The sequence below is a fragment of the Manis pentadactyla genome, chromosome 7, assembly GCF_030020395.1.
Source record: "Manis pentadactyla isolate mManPen7 chromosome 7, mManPen7.hap1, whole genome shotgun sequence".
In the NCBI taxonomy this organism is placed as follows: Eukaryota; Metazoa; Chordata; class Mammalia; order Pholidota; family Manidae; genus Manis; species Manis pentadactyla.
In genome coordinates, this window is record NC_080025.1 from 17366915 (window position 1) to 17389320 (window position 22406).

Here is a 22406-nt window from a genome sequence, read left to right on the forward strand (position 1 = left end):
TGGACCAGGTTCTTGCTTGATATCAATTTCTCTACAGCCTACACCTCCTCCTCCTCTCCTAGGGCTAAACTTCCTCCTGGAATAGCCCAGCAAGCATTATCCAGCACCCATATCACAGGAGTCCTGGTTTCTGTGAGATGGGGGACGTCTTGGGGAAGAGTGAACCACTGTGCAATGGACTCTGGACAGTTGGGCAGCAGACAGACAGACTGCCTTAGAGAAAAGGAGGAGCCCTCATAAGTGAAGGTGTTCAGAGAGGGCAGTGGGGGAGCCACACAGACATTACGTAATATGCAATTTTATAATGCTAGAAACAGGAAACCCAAGTGACACCGAAAAATTACTACCATATATTGCTGAAAATGAATATGAATGTCACCATTCTCTAGTGAGACTACAACCTTCAGCTTCCCCTCAGTGGAACGTATTATTCCAACTCCACATTAATCCAAGTCCAGCCAAATGTGAGCCCACCCAGTTCTCCCACCTTCTCTCCCACTTCCTCTCCCCCCTGCTAGAGAGCTGAGGGCCAGTGACAAGGGGAAAGGGACTGGGAACGAGTGAGGTTGTTTGTGCTGCTTTTCCTGCCCTCCTGATAGTTGTCTCAGGAGGTCCACGTTCTGGACCTCGAGAACACATTCCTGAGAATGTTTCCAGCCATGGAGCAAGATGAGTGGTAAGATGCTCAAGACTAGACACTGAGCTGAGAGAGGGCACCTGGGCCAGGGTGGTCCAGAAAGGATCTGGGGGAAAGGAAGGCCTTGCAAAACTGTAAGGGAACATCTGAGATATTTCTAGGCAAGGCAAATGGTATTGGCAAAGTTAGAACAGTGGGAATGTACAAGGCATGGTGATGCAATTTGGTAGCCCAGCCAGCTGGAACATGGCGTTTGTTTGGGAGGAGAGACAATTGGAAAAATGGGTTGTGTCTGGACTCCACCAGGCCTTGGAGTGTGATTATAATTTTTAGTGAGAATAGTAAATCACATTAAATGAATCAGTGGTATTACCCTATCTGCAAAGATATAAACATCCTTATTCTTAACTCTTTATTCAGTAGTAAAGAAAAAAAGAGGGATAAGCATTTTTTTAATGAGGAACTACAATACTGAAATCCATTAGACAACAGTTATAATCACTATTGATAAAGGACTTTTAATAGGTACACATCACAAAGGGCTTAGAAAAAAGTCAAAAGACTCTTGAGTTAAGCTTTGGCTTTTAGTGATACAGTTTTAAAAACTGACTTCAGCTTCATTATAATTCAGCCATTACTCATAAAAAATAACAAGTGACACCATTAAGAAAAAAAAGAAATGACATATAAATTTAGAGAGCTACAGAAAATAATGCCTTCTAAAGATCTCAAATTTTTTAGACTGGTATGAGAGCAAATCATTCTCCTAAGAAATGCCAAACATTTCCTTAAAACTAGATAGATAAAAAGGTTTACTTTAGAATAATCGTATTTTTCACTAAAATGACAGAATTGCCCAATCTGTTTCCTGTCACCATCCATTGTTTGCTTTTCTTCAAATATTTCAGTTTTCAGTGTTCTTGCATCACTGATGATCTCTGGTCTTGGAGCCAGATGTGAACCACTCGTACATGAAATTCCAAAAGCACAAACACTTTCATTACCTTTAAAGATGTTTTTTCTCAATTTCCAATTCGTGATATTAAAATGCTTACTATGTTGCTCTTACACATAAATAGCAAGTATCAACAAATGTGCAAATACCAGCAACTGTTTAATTCAGAGGCTGATTAAATACAGCTGACCCTCAAACAAGGGTTTGAATGGCATAGGTCCACTTACATTCAGATGTTTTTCAATAAACACTATAAAGTCCTGTAAATAAATTTTCTCTTCTCTTACAATTTTATTTAAAACATTTTCTTTTCTCTAACTTACTTTATTGTAAGAATACAGTATCTAATACATACAACATACAAAATATGTGTTAATCAACGGTTCATGTTATAGGTAAGGCTTCCGGTCAACAGTAGGCTATTAGTAATTAAGTTTTGGGGAAGCCAAAAGTCACACATGGATTTTTGTGCAGAGATCAGTGCTCCTAACCCCCACATTGTTCAATTGTACTTCACAAAACAGCGTTTTACCTTTTCTCTCCAACTAGGCACAGGGGAGCTAAGTACCCCACATTGAAATACTCAAGCAGTCATTCTCTCTAGGTGTTTTATACATACATTTAGAGGACGGTTTCCTATATCATTAGATTCAACAGATACAAAATTACATTGTCAAACTACCACAAGAAGTTTCTAAATGCCTCCTCTTGATTTCTGTGCTCATCTCTGATCACCCATCCAGACCCTGAGCAGCCATTGGCCTCACGTTGAGTAGTGTCAGAAACCGGGAAGCCCAAGTCAGTAATGAGTGGGAGGGAAAATTAGGGTCAGAATCTTTTTCACTTTCTTCTCCTCACTTGTCTTTCTTTAGCTTTTTGTATGCCGGTCAGAATAGTAAAAGTTTCACTTTTTTTCTTTTTAAAAATACGTGGGAAGAGACTTCTTTACTGCTAATATTAGCAAGATGCCTGTTCACTTATATAAAAATTTGTTTAAGGTTTCATTAGGTGCCCTGAAAAAGAATATATTTCCACACAAATAATGTATCCTAGTATAATAATCCAATCCAATAATGCCTATCATTTATTGAGGTGAAATGCTTTTATTGTCTTGCTTAATAGCATGCCAATTCTAATAACATTGCATGAAATGATACTAGTAATTATACAATGTAGAATGAGTCGTGATGTCATTCAAAATTGTATAATTGATCATATCTGAAGTGCTAAGTTGATCCAATAACACAGCACTGTATGTGTCACTTCCATATAAACATACTCCAAGCCAGTGATCATTCTCTGAGCAACAATGCCTCCCACTTCTCTGTGAAGACATCTGTCTGATTCTCAGAGATCTCAGAGTTTTGATGATTTGATTTGCTTTTATCATAGGTTTTTCAGTGATATCAAAATTTGAACACTGGCTTCTGTTTCCCAATCATGTTACCTCTATGTGTTCTATAAAATGCTTATTCATAAAATCCATTGATTTTTTTTCAATTGGGATGTTTCTATTTTGCTTGATTTGTAGAAATGCTTTATTTATTACCAATATTTATACCCTATGTTGGCTATTTATGTTGCAAACATATTCCCATTTCCCATTTTGCTTTTTTCATCACCCTCAAAAAAAATCCCTCTTGCACTTTATAGTGACTCTCACCCCACCTCATCCCCAGCCCTAGCCTCTAGCAGGCACTGAGCTAGTTTCTGTCACCACAGTTGTGCCTTTTGTAGAATTATCTATAAGTAGGAAAAAGTGCTACGAGTATTCTCACACAAGTGTTTGTATGAACGCATGTTATTATTTCTCTTGAGTAACATCTAGGAGTGGATGTGGTTGTTAAGAACCAGCTTTTGATCTTCTCTGTTGTTTGTCTATTTACAATGTCAATGATTTCTGCTCTTTATGATTTCCTTTCTTCTACTGGCAGGTCCAGAAGAGCTATTATTCTAGGAATAATTTAGCCCCACTACTGAGGCATGACTGTCCTAGGAATTCTCCCCAATGCCCTGTATTGCGTGAGGTCTCTTCCTGCCGGCTGTTGGGAACAGAAGTTAATCCCAGCCCTGTATGAGCGCTAGAAATTATCCGCCCCTTGACCTCCAGTACTTCTTTCCCCAGTTTAGGAGAGCTCTTGCTCACACCTGCGCAGATCAGTGTTCAGTCGAAGGCTGGGGAGAGCGCCCTCTGTAGGCTGCTCACCAAGCTGCCCCCTCCTCTTTGGTACTCGGGCCTGCGGATTCTAGCGGCCTCAGTCTCCGTAAACTCACTCAACTCACTGTCACCTCAGGATAGCCAGGTTATGTTTGGTTTTCCTTTCTCTGCGCTGTGGCCCACAAACTATTCCAAGACAGTAAATGGGGTGGTGGTGGAGCTCATCTATTTTTCTTTTTTTCAACCTCCTTTCAGAAATCACAATCCTGCATTACCTATTGTGCAATCTGAAAAACAGTTATGTATTTTTTGTATGTTTGTGGGGTATATCAGCAGGATCTCTTCATGAACAAAAGCTAAGTCAACCTGTAAAATAGCTTTTCACAAACATTCAAGCCTGTTGGTACTGGCAGTGTCTGGGTTTTGTCACAGTATATGACATATATTAACAGTATGGTTGAAAAGGTCTAACAAATAGGTCATATTAACATAGAAAAATATTTGGGCTCTTGTTTGGTCTGAACTTGAAATCACCCCTGAATGTGTATGCTTGAATATATATACCATTCAGCCATTATCCAAAATTGCTTTTAATTTTATTTTTTCTGTAGTATGTTACTTGAGGTTATTGACAATTGTTAGAATCCAAAGGATAATCACATCTGGCACTCTTTACAGAGATTTGTGGCAGTGACTACATGAAGGTAAAATAAAGCATTTGAATATTTTGTTTGTTTCTCAGAAGGAAGTCTATAATTCAAAATCAGCAAGAGGTTGATTTTTTTTGCTGCCAATATTGATAAGCATACATAAAATAGCTAGTATGAATTGAAACAATTTCAGAACAATTCTAGTAGTCAGACACTAAATCTGAGTGAGCAGAAAAAATTGCATCACTGTAATCTATTGTAAGATGGACTTAATATACTGGAATTTTTCACTGTGAAGAATAAAGGATAGCAGAATAAAAAGATAAAAGGAATCAAAGAAAATGAAGAGAAAGAAAATTATTTCTTCCTAAGGTTATAAACTGTATCTAAAATTTATTTTACCATTAGATATCCTTGTCTTTGCTAAGGCAATATAGATTATCGATATATTATTTCTTTAGCACTAGTAAGGGTGAGGTACCCTTGTTGATTTTTCTGTAGAAATTAAAAATATTTTAACTTTCTGAAGTCATGACATAGAAGAAAATCTGAAATTATTACATTAAAAACAAATCCTGGGGACATCACTACTTCCTCTAGTATCTTTTATTTCCTGTCTCTCTGCCAAAAATTCCAGTTCAGAAACTAGATCCAACTACAGAAAATAGAAAAGAAATAATTGAGGGAGGAGTAAACCAAAACAAATGAACAACTCCAAAGAAACATATTCAAAGCAACTTGAAAGTAGCTTTAGGGAAGTATGAAAATAGCCAGTTAATTTACTATTCTGTTGAGGTATTGTTTAGAAATGGAATGAGACCATCTAGCCCAGCAGAATCTTTTAAGCTTTGTGTCCCACTTCAGTAGGAGAGCTCCCCCAACCCCGTGTGATTCTGACACCCTCCACTTCCGTCTCCCCCTCTGGCCTTGGGAAAGAAGATAGATATCCCTAACATATCAAAGCACATGGGAACTGGAAACTCTATAAAAGTACATTTTTTGTTTGCAGGAGGAAGGCAAAATTTATTAATTAGACAAAATCAGATAAACCTCTATAGTGCATTTACCAAAATGGGATGGTTTTTTTTAGATGGAAACTATTAGGGGTGTACTTGAGCCAGAATCTCTAGCTTAATATACAGACAAGAATCTGTACTCTCCAGGGATGTGCAAGAGTTTGCAAAGCTTTCTCAGTTCAGAGAGCAGCTGCACCAGTGGCTGAAACTAGCCTGTTATCATAAAAATAAGGGACTGAGAAGCAATCAAAGCAGAATGTCGCTATTCTCATTTTTCTTATAATTCCCAGTGGGATCTTGAAAAAAAACAATGGACTTATCATATTCCCACTTTGCCCATCTGCCAAGCTGAGACAACACTAATTATCACATACTGTCTTCACTTCTCAGTCACAAGAGAGTTGGATCATTTGAAATCTGTAGAACTAAAACTTAAGGAGTTATTCTATGAACAGTTGATTGGGAAAAGCCCTTTTTCTGTGTGGAACATGTCTCATGGCCAATAAATGCAGACAGAAAGCAAAAAATAAAAATAATCTAAAATTGCCTTTGTGTTAGAATGATTTTTACCCCTACCCATGATATGTGGCTCAGGTTCCTCCATAATGAGTTGAAATATCCTCACAATGAAATTTGGATTTAATCAGTTTTCAGAAATAAGGGGTCAAGTTGCCAGCCCTACATTGGGCTATGATAAAAATCAATAATTAAAGCCCACCTTGTCTGAAAACATTTAACTGCTCTCCCTCTCCAATAGTCTTGTCAGTAAAAGTTCCATTTATGTTGGTAAGTTTCCTTTTTCCAACATAAAAACCTCTTATATAAGTGAGGTGTCTGGATTGTTCCACCTAATGGGACCTGTCCTTATAAGCAGGTTTTTCCAATAAGGTGACCTACAATGAAGTACTAGGGGTATATGATCCAACTCTCTTGTGACTGAGAAGTGAAGACAGTATGTGCTGGAAAGAGAGTGTTGTAGAAGAGGGGGGTCATTTTGGAATACTTTGGAGACCAGGCCTGAGCACCCTGTCCTTGAACAGTATGCATTCATTAGGCCTTGCAAGAACTAGGCCTGGTTCTCTGGACCCACTGTCCTTCCGTTTCCTTAGCGAGGGTCAGCTAAAACCCACCTGAGATTCAGGCTTCTTCTGTATGGTGAGACCAGTGGTGAATTTTTTTTTCTTAGCTGAGATTGTGGAGGTTTGGCCAGTATCAACTGAACCTAGATAACAGGAATGGGTCGTTATCACCATTAACATGAATTTACAACCAATCAAGTTGATTGGGGGGCTAATGAGCAAGGATGCAGGCAGCTCTGGGTGTGAATCCTACATCTGTCACTTACTAACTGACCCTTCTCAGATCTCTTCTCTCTGTGCTTCCACTTCCTCATCTTTAAAGAGGAGATAATATTGCCTATAGTGGTCTGTACACATGGGTCCATATGAGGTGCTAGGAGGATTTGTGGTACAACATGGGTCCTCAATAAATGCAATTTCTCCTGGGTTGCTCCCACTTCCTTCAGGTATTAGGAACCTTCATGCCATTATAGTCAGTCCCTTTGCGTGAGTCAGACAGTCAGCTGCTGTGGTTCATGCTGGAAATGATTGTGTGTCATTGATCTAGACGGAAACTTAGGTGAGGTCAATGCCTAAGCAGACGTAGGCTACCATTTCCTCCTTTGTGCTCCCATAATACTTTGCACATGCATCTATCATAGAACTTATCACACGATTTTGAAATTACTTACGATCGTAGTGCTTTCTCTTCCTCAAAGAGAGAGTAGATGTCTTGCCATCCTCAGCTCCCCTGTGCTCGCACGGGGTGTGGCCTACTGCCTGTGCTGTGGTTACGTCATGCTGTTCCTCTGCAAAACGGGTCCACATAGACCTGTCTTGTTTAACCTGACCGGGAAGTGAGTTAGCGTGCATCAGGGTACCCAGACCTCATTGAAGGAGAAACACACACACGCACATCCTCGCACACACATACTTTGTTTTAAAATGTAACCAGGAATTAAGCAATGAAATGTTTTGATCTTTTCTTTTTTTTAAATTTTTTATTAAGGTATTATTGATATACACTCTTATGAAGGTTTCACGTGAAAAAACAATGTGGTTACTGCATTTACCCATATTATGTTTTGATCTTTTTTTAATGGAGAATTTTCCCTTGAAATTGGCTCCCACGGACAGGAGGCCTACATACCTCAGCAGTTAGTGTTTATTGCCCCCCTATCTATGCCCAGCCCAATGATAAGGCAAAGAAGTAAATATCTACCAAGAAGCATATTCTCAGTCAGAGAAACTCCTGAGCTTTGACAATGTGGGAACAATACAGTTTAGGACACGTGGGTTCCTAATAAGCAGTGGTACCAGTGTTAGTTATAACTCAGGAGCACAATTGCACTATTTTAATTACCATCCTTTGTATAATTAAGTTGTCAAAGTTGCTGGGAAAGAAGATGCATGCTATAGAAATTTGGAGACTCAGGAAATCATTGTGGGTTGAAAATAATTTCATGTATAAAAGTCATTAGGATAATAATTAGCATTTGCATGGCACCTCACCATTTGCAAAGTGCTTTTACAGCATTATCTAATTTCGCAAAGGTTATGAGCTGGCCCTTAGATTCTATCTGATGCCAGTATTAAACCTCCATGCCAAACTGTGAAAGTTGTAAGATGGAATTTAGGGCACAGTAAGAAAGGAGAGGATTAACAAATGCACTAAAAGGCAGAAAGGCCAAATTCACTGGCCGAGGAACAGATTTACTTGGCATTTTAGAAACTCAAAAACATGTCAGAGAAACAGTTGGCCCAAATTTTGATTTCACAGTCCTTGGCACTTTTCTTATTGTTCAGGGGAGAGATTGTGATATGCAATTATAATCATGAAATTTGCTTATTTGAAACTGGCAGATTCACAAAACCAGGAAACAGTTGAACCTTCTTTAGAGGCAAAACCTTGAATTATTTGATTAAACCACTGAATGTTAAGTAGAAGCTTAGAGGGGCGATGTAGGAGGGAATGTTAGGTAAGTAGAGGGGCAATTGAGGAGATGATTCATGTTTCATTTAAACCTCAGTTATCTGGTTCCTAGAGGATCCAGCCTGAGCTGTAGGGTGCTCATTACAGTCATATCCTTCTTCCCACAACTACAACTAAAGGTTGAACTATTTCAGAAACAGCCTATCTGTGACCAAGAGTTAATCCAATGCAAATGTGAAGGGGAATTAACCTTGAAATTAAAGGGATGCGTACCTGCAACCTCCGCCCCACTCCTTCTCTTATTTGCCTCCTGCCCTGCCTTTCCTTCAAAAATCAAGGTAACCTGACATGCCAGGAACGGAGAGACATGCTGTTTTACAGACAAGCAGCCAGGCATGTACCCAGTGAAGTTATTGGGTTACCCGGGCAGCTAGAATCACCCAGAGAGCTAGGAAGGCAGCGCGAGCTGTCGCTGGCTCATTTGTAAGCCTTTCCAGATGTGGCAGCCCGCGAGCTGGCGGCTGTCCAGGAGGCCGCCTGCAGCCGGCGCTTCCCGGGCCGCAGTGCGGGCGGCGATGCCGGGGTCCTGACGGCGCAGGGCCGGCCGAGCCGCCGCCGCCGCCGCCGCCGAGAAGGCCGACCGCAGGGGGAGCGCAGCACGATGGTCGCGGCGCCAGGGCCGCGCTGAGTCCGGGCGGGTGCATGGGGGACCCCGAGGCCCCCGCGATGGCTCGGCCCCTGCGAGCGCCTCTGCGGAGATCCTTCAGCGATCACATCCGAGACTCCACGGCCAGAGCCCTGGACGTGATCTGGAAGAACACCAGAGACAGACGGCTGGCAGGTGAGGGGCGAGCGGGGAGGGAGGGGCGAGAGGTGCGACAAGAAAACAGTTAAATGCACGGGCGCAGCTATTAACTCGGATAATTACTGATCTCATCGGCTGGGCAAAGGTCATCACTGTCGCGGCAGTGATTTCAGTCTTCCTTCCTCTGGTGTTTAACGTTGCTGGTTTTTTATAATTTTCTTTCTCTATTGCCTCTCTGGTTTCTGATCTGGTTATTTCTAGATACGGTTTTATGAGAGTTTTTTTTTTTTAACCTTGAGAAGAGAAGCACAGTCCTTTTGGGTATCAGGAAATCAGTGGTGACAAATGACTGCAGGCAGACCTACCTTCTGCTGCTGCTGGGGTGGGGGGAGGGGGTTGGCAGCTGTGGGGCTGATCTGGCCTGAGGCGGCCTGGCCTGTGTGCAGGAGAGGGGCCTGGAAGGGCTGTGTGTCAGTGGAGTGATCTGTGCTGGCCACGGAAAGCCTGCTGGTATTTCCTCTGGCTGCCTGGGCTGCTCTGAGTTCCGAGAGAGAGTCAGGTATGCTAGAGGCAGGCATTTGAAATACAATAAAACATAAATAGAGTGGTGCAATTCAAACGTTCTGGGACCCAAGTGCCAGCCACCCAGTGCAGGCTGTGTTTGAAGGGGTGCACTAAGAAAACAGGAACTTCTGTCTGATTCTGGTATTAAAAATATTCATAACCTTACTTAAAATAGAACCTCGTAGTAAAAGAGCCTCTCCACATCCAGGGAAGGTATCCCAGTAGTGTTTAATGGCTCCTTCTTGTTTGCTCTCTAAGGCTCTACACTTATGTCATCTACGTGGAAGGGTCAAAGATTATGTTTTCTTAGCCTTTTTGGCTAATCTGGCTGTTTTTCAAATACTGAATGAAGTTCTGAATTGTTAAAACTATTAGAAGAGGCCTCCAAGTGTCAATCTATATTTCTGTGCTGTGTGTTCTTGATAAAAGGTCATTTGACTTTCACATAATTGTCCTGACATGACTTGAAGAGGGGAAATATACCGTTTGTGCTGGTGATAAAGCAGATTCTGAAGACAGCATGCTAATTGCATTCCGATCACAGGCTGTAAGTTTGTCTAAAGTGCTCATGAAAATCCTTCTCTCTGTTAAATGAAACAAAATTGCCCAAGACTGGAAGAGAGGAAACAATGTCAAGTCTAACCATAAGGTAGCGGAGGGGAGAAATATTTTAAATTTCACCATTTTACGTGGCTTTAGAGTAAAATGTGATACCTTAAAGAAATCCAACTTTCCCATAAATTATTTTAAGCTGAATTATCTAGTAATAACAATTTGCAATTGGCCAGAGTAAGTTTAAGAAATAAGATATCAGAGTATAAAATCCACGTCCATAATTGGTTGACACTTGAAAAAAAAAAGGATAGTTCCTTTATTATTGTCTTGACAAATCCACTGATCTGTTGCCATAAATGGAAAGGTTCCACAAATAATGTCTTATTAAAGGTAACTCAAAAATACCTTATTGTAGTTTAGTGTTTTAATTTGAAAGCAAGACTAATTCAAACATTCCTGCTTCCCAGAATTCCTCATATAGTTTCATAAGTGTAGAGCTTTTGACAGCTGTTGACCTCTGAGACTGAGAACATTATACCTGGAAAGTTGCTGCCTGTGCCTTGGTAATTCTCCATTATTTATCACTGGTCTATATGGAGTCAAAATACAGCATCAAGTTAAAAGCACTTTGAGAAAAACAGTTTCTTTCTGTGTGATGACAAATTAAACATTTCCATAGCTACAATAGCAAATAAGATTTTAGCTGCTCCAGGTCCACTCAAGGAAAAAATTCTTTATATTGCCTGGTTTTTCTCAGATGAGTATGAATGACCTCTTAGGTAATTCACACAGTAGAGAATCCAGGTGCTCTACTTGAAAACAAAGGACTTTGGCTACCATGACTGACTGATTACTGTGGACTTAGATCCTTCTGGCGCCTCCTGTGTGCTCGACCCTTGGCTCACTGCTCAGTGTCAGTCCAGTGGCCACCAAGTGGGTGCACATCCAAACCTCAAAAGCACTGACTTCTATCCTTCCTCTCAAACTTCTCTGTGCCCAACCCTCCCACTGACCGAAGGCTAAATAATAGCTTTTTATTATCCACCACAAGTCCTTCTCTAAACACCAGTTGCAGTCTTCATTATGCACCATATTGCTTTGCCCTCTCTCACAGGAATAGAGGGCTGTAGAAAGTGCAGACCTGCCAATTCACTTTTACGTTGTGAAATTAATGAGGTGACAGTTAAAAAGCGTTTGGACGCCTCTGGAGGAAAATACTTCTGTTATTGTATCTGAAATGTTATTCCCATGACAATCATTGTCTCGATTTCATCAAGTTTCTCAAAAACTAATGTGAGATTTCAGGTCCCCCCAGAGGTGGCCCTGGGACAAAGTTTTAAATTTACACGTTAGGTATTTTCTCTCTCTTTCTCTTTCTTTCTCTTACCCAACCCACTCTCTCCCTCTCTCTTTCTCTCTCTCCCCCACCCCATAATGTAACAGTTCCTAGTTCTTCTACTCCAAATGATGTCATGTACAAAAGCCTTCATCCAGCCGTCCTTGCCCTAAACTCCCTTATATATAAAACAGGAATTCTGTCTGTTATTTTTGAAGATTCACAGCCTTATATAAGACCCCGAATTGGCTGCTAGGAAAAGGCTTTCGTGTCACAAGGAGTGACAGAACAGGCTGTCTTGCTGGTGGCCTCCTTATGCCTGAGCACCATTTTCTGCCCAACCACAGCGCACAGGTTCCCTTGCCCCTGTCTTCTCTATGACTCATGTCCCCAGCCCACACACATGCTGTCGTGCTCCTGAGAGCAGAGGATGGCATCGAGTTTGCAGTGAGTTCAGACTTGGAGGTTCACAGTGGGTGACGGAGCGGGTAGGCAGCCCTTCTCTGGATGAACTGTGCACCCCTCTCAAATCTCTTCTATGCCCTCACCCCTCCTTACCACCTCCTCCTCCCCTTGGGTACATGGGCACCTTGGCTTCAGGGAACATTTCATTCCTGAGAACCCGTCCCCTTTTATATAGGGCTTCTTAGTCTTATTTTGTGCTAATTGATTCCTTTAGCATTCTGGCGAAGCCTGTGGATCACTTCTCAGAACAGTATTTTTTTAATGTATGAATAAAATACACAGAATTATAAAAGAAGCCAGTTGCAGTGAAATATAGTTATCAAGGTATGCAAAACACAAAATCGCAATGTAGTAATATAACATGAATGAATTGTATAATAGACTAATGTGTTTCAAATATAGGGAAGTAAACATAAATTATTTTCTAAAAATAACCTTGTGCATATTGTTCCTGCTTGGCTAGAATAAAGAGCATTAAACTATACAGTAGTCTTCTATTTACCTCCTTGTCACCAACCATTATAGATAGGAATACAGGGGGGCAGCATCTATATCTAGGTCACCAACGTGCAAACCTTCAACTTTACAGTTTGGTGACTGAATGGGACGAGCAATGTCACATGAACATCTGGGGCCAGAAAAACTGCAGTCCTGTGTTATCTGGAGCGGGTTTGATGCCTGCCATCACGGTGGAGTAGAGATGAATGCAAACAGTATGTTGTGATATCTGCAACAACTGTAATACAATATGGAAAAGTCTGGCTTCTGTCGGTGACCAAGTCACAGGGGCAGCGAATACCATTGTGTGTTGAGGCAGGGATGGCAGTTTGTCAACATTCAATAGGAGAAATGCTAAATTTCAGTTAGTTTAATGAAAATAAATACATGAAATTTTTCTTCATCCTGGTTGGTGGACACCTTGAATTCTATCCAGACCATAGATTAAGAGTCATTGCTTAATACTTACTGCGCCTTTCAAATATTTATAGTCAGAAATTCTCAGAGACAGATCCTGGGCTCTCATACACGAGATGGCTGGAATTCCTTGACGTATATTTGACAAAAGCTCCACAAACAAGTTTGGACTGATGCACCAATAACGCTCCCTCTAAGGAAAAATAAAGGAGACTAAAATTCAGACTAGAAAGAAACAGACTCAAAGTAAGGCGAGATCCAGATACACAGGTAAAGTAGCTTTCAGCAATTTGGCAAGTGGAATGAATAAATAAACTAAAAGGAAATTAGATGTCAGTCTTAATTGAACATCTAATGAAATAAGAACAACTTATATAGGGAAAAACACACTGATTACCAAAAAAAAAAATTTTTTTTCTTTAATAAGTTATTCTTTCTATTAGGGAAACATGACGGACGCATCAAGGGAAAAAAATCTAAATGCCTCAACCTGTTATGAGACATGTGGCCCTACTTCCATCTCTAAAAATTAAAAAGAAGGAAGGAAAACTGAATTCCCTGTGAAGAAGGCAAGGAAATGTAGACAAATTTCAATCCAGATGAGATTCAATGGGCACAAAATAAATTCTTCAAGTATCTACATTAGGTTGGCTGCCCCGGGGAAATTTTGTGGGGTGTCTAGCGTCGTCTGTCTCTTGCAAAATCGAGGCTTACATTTCAGCTGATCAGGTCTCCAGTTCACTAGCAAAACGAACGTTTGGCATGTCCTGCAGCGCCCTGGCTCTCAGCTCGGTGAGGCAACGAGAATTCTGGCCCCCTTCCCGTGACTGGCAACCACACACACTGACTCCTGGGAACTGTCCTCTGCTCATTGGCTCACAGCAAAAAGCAAGTAAGGGCATATATAATGCCTTTTAACCAAGAGTGATGTATGCCTCAAACTATGCAGGCGCCTCTGTAAACAAAGACTTCCCTGGACATATGCAACACTGTCCAACATTTTAAAGGGTCTGGGAGGCAACCATAAATGATGCTTCATGAGACACCACCACATTTCTGGCGGGGAGATGTGAGCATGTATCTGTTCAATTACATATTACTGTTTCAATAAAAGAGGAGCATGTTGATGTCAAGCTTTGATGAGAGAAAATATAATATAGTAGCTAAGAATGTTGGCTGTGACATCAGACTGGGTTTGCCCCCTGGCTCTTGTACTGGATAGCTTTGGGCAAATTGGTTAGCTTCTCACTAATAAAGAGGATGATAATAGTACCTATGTCCTAACATTATTTTAAGGATTCAGGGAGCTCCTGAGCAATGTGCTTAGAGAAGTCATGGCATTTGGTAAGGCTCACGGTCAGTTTGGGTTATTATTATCCCTCTTCTCTTTTCCTTATGGCCTGCTTCCCTAAAGGCTTCACCCTATTCGCATGGCACCACTATGATTTGTCTGAGCCTTTTGGGCAAAATTAGTTCAACCAGTCCACAAGTAGAAACGAAAATGTAAAATCACATTGGCAAATGGAATTTATTTCTGTACCTCTGGAGAAAAACAAAGAAAAGTCTAATGGAGGCAACTTTTATTATGCAGACCTTGTGAATCCCAAAATGAAATGACTTGAGAATAACTGTTTTCACATATTGATGAGGAAATCAATCCTTGCATATGAGTTTGTTAGGCTAGATATACTGTATCTGAGTCTTCAAAGCAAGTTGGAACCTGCTTTGAAAATTGCTATATAGATGGAGCTAAAGATGGGAAAGAGCAACAGGACAGCACATGGCCCAGCTCTGGTATGGGATGAAGTATGTTAAATGTCAAGGCTGTCACTTGAAAGGGATATTTTGTGCCTCCCTCTCTGGAGCAAGACTTCTGTAAGTTTCTTCATTTAAAATAGCATGTATGAGCAGTCGGCATGTTTTGCCAGAGGTCATTATAATTACAATAACAAGATGTGTCCCAAGTTAAAGCTTGGTAGGAAGGGTATATTAATTAGTCACAGGTCTGCTTAAGGATCTGACACTCTATTGTAAAGCCAAAACTGGATCTGGAAGAACATTCCAGTGGAAGTTCTCTATTCCAAAGGAAGTATTCAGGTGTATAGTCAAGTTAAGCTTTAACTTGTCATTGTGTGTGTTTTTCAGACTCTGATTCTAGTCACCTATTTTCAGTAATAGTCTGTCATTTTATAAGTGAGGTATATTTCACAAGCAAGTTTACATCCGTTCTGGGTGAACAACATAATCGTTCAGTGTCTGTATCTTGCAAAATGATCACCACTATGAGCCCAGTTAACACATCACCATACATAGTTACAGACTTCTTTTTCTTGTGATGAGAATTTTTAACATCTACTCTTAGCAACTTTCAGATATGCAATACAGTGTTGTTAACTATAGCCACCATACTGGACATTATATCCACATGATTTATTTATTTCATAACTGGAAGTCTGTGCCTTTTAACTCCCTTACTCATGTAGCCTGTCCCCCACCCCTTGTTTCTGATAACTACCAATCTGTTCTCTGTATCTATGAGCTTGGATTTTTGTTTTCGTTCTTGTTTTTTTTTAGATTCCACTTATAAATGATATCATCTGGTATTTGTCTTTCTCTGACTTATTTCACTTAGCAAAATGCCCTGAGGGTCCACCCAATAATCACAAATGACAAAATTTCATTCTTTTGTATAGCTGAATGATATTCCATTGTGTATGTATGTATGTATGTGTGTGTGTGTATATATAATATATATATATTATATATACACACCCCATTTTCCTTGTCCACTCATCCATAGATGGTCACTTAGGTTGTTTCCATACCTTGGCTATTATAATAATGCTGCAATGAACATTAGTCACAGGTCTGTTTAAAGATCTTAAACTATATTATAAAGCCAAAGTTGGATCTAAAGAAAACATTCTAAGTTCTCTGTTTCGAGGAATTATTAAGTTATAAGGTATATAAAGTGTGTGTGTGTATTATTAAAGCATATATATATATGTACTATATATATATACACACACACATATAATCTTTTCAAGTTAGTGTTTTCATCTTCTTCAAATACCCAGAAGTGGAATTGCTGGATCATATGGTAGTTTTATTTCTAATTTTTTGAGGAACCTCCATACTGTTTTCTATTGTAGCTGCACCAATTTACATTCCCAGCAGCAGTTCACAAGGGTTCGCTTTTCTCCACATCCTCGACATCTTTTTGATAATAACCAACCTGGCAGGTGTGAGGTGGTCTCTCATTGTCATTTTGAATTGCACTCCCCTGATGAGTAGTGATGTTGAGCATCTTTTTTGCATGTACCTGTTGGCCATCTGTATGTCTTCCATGATCTGTCATTCTTGAAGAAAGAGGATATACCATCCAGAGGGCATGTGCTAGTTTCTATGTGATGATGATGAGATTGCATTGATGCTTCTGTGTCCTTCCCCCATTGCTTGTGAACAACCACTGATACGTTTGAAGCATTTGCTTGGAATTATTGATGAAGTCTTATGAAAGTTAAGCAAAGACCAAAGTTATCTATCACCTTAATAAGCAAATTCATGACAGTAATGCTATTGTTCTCCTCAGGCTTAGTTAAAGGCTAGACATGTAATATAAACTAAATTTTTTGTTATATGAACTAAATATGGCACCTAGTAATAGATGGTTATCGTCATGTGGGTGCATTCTTTATGACAAAAAACAGTAATTAAGGTGTTGTTTGAGTGCCTACTAAGTTCCAAAACCTGTGGTCAGAGCTCTATTTAATTTTCAAAGTGATACTGAGAGGTATATACTACTATTTTTATTCTCATTTAAGGTAGGGTATTTTTTAGTAATATCTTAAAAGTTCATTAGTGAATATCAAGGGACAAAATTCAGAAACATTCAAATCTGACAATCATTATTCATTAATTTCACAAATATTTATTGAAAACTTATTATGTGCAAAACACCATGCAAGGCATTGAATGACAAACAAGACAGACATAGTCCTTGCCTGCCAGCCATGAATATGACATCTAAATTCTGCCTTTGAACTCAACAGGGGACCGGCATGGGTAAAGTGAGCTCCATTTTATTAAGCTCCATATTATTAAGAACTATACACAGTGTCTCCTGGACATGGAGGGATGTCTGAAACTCATCACTGATTTATTCTTTAAACCCGTGATGGTCGAGAAGATGGGATAAGACGCATTTGTAGAGGCAGTATCAGAAAGAACATATATAGATTTTTATAGCTGATCCATGTATTGTTTTACAGTACAAACTGCTTCTTACAAAATGCTGAAGTCAGAGAAACAACATGGGTAGGTGGAAGGGATGGGATGTGAATGCAGAGGTTGAGAAACACCAGTTTAAATTGCTCTGTAGATCCTTGTGGGCCCAACTCTCCTCGTGAGCAGAGAGTAACCTGTGAACTAAATAAATAAATCAGGCCATCAGCAGGATGCCCCCAAAGAGCCAAGGGAGAGCCTCTCTACAAAGAACAGTCAGGCAAATTAGTGTATATTCCCTAGTGAACTGACCGTTCCCCTCTCCAGGGGACAGAGACTCATACTTCCTAAGAGCTGTGAAGTCATATCTTTAATCATTTTTAAAATATGAGATGCTGACCTTTTTTCAAGGCTTAAGTGACCTAAGGTCTAAAATATGATGCTCTTGACTGATTCAGAAATTAGAATGAACTAAAATTGTAAGTTACCCCTTAAAAATTTCAATTTATAGGTGAGATTACTCTCAGATTTCAGCATACATGGGCTATAAAACTGAAGTAGATTGTCCTAAGTCTTCTGTGATTCCATGGAATTTCATATGGAAACTGAACTGGAAATCAGGACATCTTTTCTTCCCATAAAAATTAAGAGAGAGATTCATATGTTGTATTTCTGAAAGATAAGAAAAATAATGATGAGTGAGTTGTATTTAATTATTACATCTCAATTAAAAAATTCTGGCACAATTTTTATTTACTAATTGTTCACCAATCACCATGTTATGTCATACTCTAAACAGAAAAATATCTGCAATAATAGAATTTAAGAATTACATGTACAATCATAGTGAAGCAGTGCTACAGCTCCATAGATAAAATGATCTCAGAATATTCCAGGCTGTTCAGATCAATGACATCCTTTTAATACAGAGATCAGTGAAATAAATGAGAAACTTGCCAAAGAAGATATTAGTTTGTATTGATATTCCTTGTATCAGTTTTCACATTTTCAGTGAAAGTGTTGAATATTGACAGTATGTTCATGTATCATGGCCTCAATTTCTCTTAGAGGTGATTTCACTAGTAATTCCAAGGTCTCTACTTAATTATGGCTTCTTACTCTGACCAGGTAGGTGAGACTATAGGACAGAAGAAATCAGGGAAGTTTTTAAAGTGACATTGCACCTTCAAATATGGGGCTTTGAAACAGGGGACATTTGGGACATGGCTCAGAACTGTACAGTCGAGGAGGCAGACGGAAATTTCACTGAAGCAAAGAGTAACAAAGACAGGTTTTGTACTGGGTGAGCATAATCTTTTATTAACTATAAATCAACTAGTATTGATTGTGTCCCAACTATGAGAAAAACACAATGGTAGGTAGTAGAAAGGATACAGAGATAAATTAAAAATCGTCTCTGGACTTCTGTTGTTTAGAGTCTATTTGGCAAGAAAAAGTAATATGCAGAGGAAATAAGATTCTAAGGCCTGATCCAACAGGCACCATAGCTACTTGCTGAGCCAGCCAGTATATGCCCCTTCCAACCCCTACTCTGGCTCTCTTCCAAGAAGTACAGAGTGAGAAGCAAGCCAAATGTCTTCGTGTTGAATTCAGTGTCATGACAGAGGGGGTCAATGCTGACCTTCATAGCAGTAATCTCCAATCAGTAAATCATTTCAGTGAAGAAGAACTTTAATAAAAACAAATTATGACTTGCAGACAAAATCTCCAAGCCACAGAAAAAGTACATGGTATTTGTTCCACAGTGAAGTCTTCCTTGGTGATCTCTGAACATCCTGGCACCACATATCACTTTTCTCTCTATTTTCTCTGTCCCTTTAAGGTATTTATCATTAGCACAAGCATATCTAGGCAGTTGTGCACGCACACACACACACACACACACACACACACACACACACACACACACATACATGCACATGCACACATGCTTCAAGGAACCTCTCTTCATCAAAGTCTGAGGATTCCTGATTTAGGGGATGCTGATGTGAAAGTTGAAAGTAACATCTGGTTGTTGACAACTTGGAGTGGGGGAGGGGTTCAGCACATTTAATGATGTCTAGACTTTGTTTCATCTTGTAGATTCTTCGTGACATATTTAGCTTTCCGCCAACAACTCTCAAATCACTGACTCAGCATTCGGTGCGGTTCAGTTTATCATGATCCATGATCTCTAATCTGGTTTTGAATAGCAGGATGTTGTAGGTCCAGATTGAAGTGTGACCTCTGAATGTTTTCCATTCATGCTTGATTACTATATCCTAGAGGTCTAGACAGTATTATTGGTTTCTTACCAACATAAACATCTGGCAAAAAAAAAAAAAAAAAGAACTAAACTAGATGAGTAAGAACATTCCTTATCTACCTTTACAATATGCAATATTTAAAATAAAATGTTTTACAATGAAGCCTCATCTTAGGTTGAAAACTATTCCATCAAACTTACTGTTTTTCAACTGATAAGACAGTCTTTGGACTATAATATTTTGCTGATGAAAACAAGTTTGAACATGTAATTTCAGACTGCAATAGAAATATCTTCCTTTTATGGTCTTACAAGCTAGAATTTCATTTAGTGACTTCCAGCCAAATGAAATTAGCATGTACATGTTGACTCATGTGTAGCTCATAGAGGGACAAATGGGATGACAACCAGTGAGGGCAGAGAAGGGAGACGATGGGTCCGAGTCCACGGCAATGTGGGGGTGAGTGTGACACCAGTGTTATTTTACATGGATTGATTTTCATAGTCTAAGAGTTACTCATTGTATTGGAACTGTGTGGAGAGCTTATTAAAAAAGCAGAACCCAGCAAAGTAGAGTGCCACTGGGTCTCAGGGGGAAACTGAGGTCTTTTGCTTTATGTTGGGGCTACAAACCACATCTAGCTGGACACCAACAAAACACGTCCACATCCAGGAGCTCCAGGTTGGAGAATGTAGAGGGATGCCTTTCTCATGTCTTTTGTTTGCAAATGGCACATACAGCAATACTGTGAAAATACCACTGGATATTTTACATTTAGGATATTATAAATTTATGAAATGTACATTCAGTAATAAATTCCAATTTCTATGTAACAGTTTGTGCATAATATAAGCTTCTTTCCATCTTCCTTTTTTTGTTTGTTTTTTTTTTGTCTTTTTGTTCTGTTAGAGTGAGAAAGGAAGATAGAGAAAGGTTTCCTTCTATCCTTCAATGATCATTTGGGTAACTGATGACTTAAATCCAAGATTGTATTTCCAGCCAAAGCTCTTTGGCACAGCGTAGTTATTGCACAACTGAAGATAAACACAGAGGGTAAACTCCAGAAAAATTATTTCAAAGCAGTGCCTGAAAATCCATTCTAAATGTCCTTTGTACCATTTAAGACAATAACAACAGTCTATGACCAGCCCCTCCATGCATACCCCAAGGATTAGCCGTGCATCAGAGCCAGGTGTAAATAGGCTGGAAAAGGGGAAAAAAATAAACATTTAATTTAAAAAGAAAAAGAAAAAGAAAATGCAGTCTGGAAAGGGCATTAGCAGGGAGGTGCATGTAAGCCACCACCGGCTGATGCTACCCTCCCAGAGACTAGGGCAAAGGGGTCGAAACCGGGCACCCACCTCTCAGCCACCACCACACATATTCTGAGCTCTCATTCTGTGAGGCCAGTTCACAGAAAATGTTTTTATTTCTGTGACCCTGAGCCTGACTCCCACTTTGCTGCATGAAGTATTCCCTGAGTGAACCACCAACCCACACATACACTGACTCCCAAATTTCTTTTGCAATTGTCTGCTCCTTTGCTTTACCTATTTTGTATTTAAATTGAGATACTGAGTTTAATAAGCTGCTAATGCATAGTTTTTTTCCCTGTGTATATATGCTTTATTTCCCTTGTTCCATGTTTCCCTCCCTATTTGGACTTTAAATATTTTAACTGATGAATAAAAGACGATGACTGGAGCTATCCACTTGTCTCTACATAAAAACCCGTGTTTTTAAATCATAACAATTGATGTAATATCTCCATTTTTAAATGGAGTCTAATAAAATGACGTTTGGCAACTTTTATTATGATAACAAAAAGCTGACCCCAGTACCTTGTACCAGTTGAGTCCTAAGGGTCAAAAGCCAAGTGCTTTTAATAACTTTTTAAAGTAAGTAATCCTTGCCCACTTTGAAGACTGAAGCATGTACTAATTGCTTTTGTAAAACGAAGGCAATGTTGCTGTAGCTAATGGGCCATGCAGCCGTACCCTGGGACACTTGATCCCAGTGTCTCATGGGGCCTAAGTTTCTGTTTCCATAACATACTCATTGTTTTCTGATTCTATTCAGTCGTAACATTTGGGTAACATTTGAAATTGGTATCTTTACTTTCCTAAAACCCCTTCCCCAAAAATATCTTCATACAATTATTAGTAACTAATAGCAAGATTATCTTCATTACTTATTTTAGTCATATCAGAAACCCATGTATAAAGCATTAAGTTAAGTAATAACACATTAAAATGAACATTTAAAAATTTTAAATTAGTGTGTGCCCCTCCTGAATCACATCTCCTTCCCTCCTCCTCCCCAACTGCCCCTGAAATTCTCCAGTCATGAACTTGCATTTGAATCATTCTCACACTGGTTTTATACTCTCATTACAAATTTAAGTACCCAAAAACAATATTAATTACTGTTTTGTCTTTAAATTTATTTTTAAAGTGTTGCCATATGGCAAATATCCTTCTGCAAGTCACTTTTGCTCAGAATTATATTTTTGAGATTTACTTATTTAGTAATCTTGCTTCTCATATTGGTAAGTTGGGAGCAATGGACTACATTGTACTGTGAAGGTCTCAGATGTCATCTTAAAAATGGGCACATCATCCACTTCTCATAGTTGCCTGGCAGTATTGGTAGATTTATAGTTTCTGTAGCTAAATGATCTCTTTCCATCTTATGAAGTTGATCATAAGTCAATTCTTTAAAATGTAAAAATCCAAAAGGAAACAAGCCATACTCTCTCAAACGTGTTGATTTTCTTCATAACCACATGGTTATCAGTTTTCCTCCTAGCTTACTGCCTTTTTTCATTTCTCAATACTTGTTCCCCTCAAGCAATCTTTAAATTTTTTT

At 39.4% G+C, this 22406-nt stretch overlaps 1 protein-coding gene across 5 annotated transcripts in view; it reads left to right on the forward strand.

Moving 5' to 3' along the window:
- The window catches only part of DLC1 (DLC1 Rho GTPase activating protein), a 333929-nt gene that overhangs the window by 176499 nt on the left and 135024 nt on the right, over positions 1 to 22406 (forward strand). The window contains exon 1 of one of the 5 annotated variants that reach the window (XM_057505154.1): positions 7947 to 9248. The exons of 3 other annotated variants lie outside the window; for them this stretch is intronic. In XM_057505154.1, the coding sequence (XP_057361137.1) occupies positions 9110 to 9248 (139 nt within the window). In that variant the 5' untranslated portion in view covers positions 7947 to 9109. Of the gene's footprint in view, positions 1 to 7946; positions 9249 to 22406 lie in introns of those variants that run through there. One more of the 5 variants, XM_057505155.1, reaches the window with a different exon arrangement.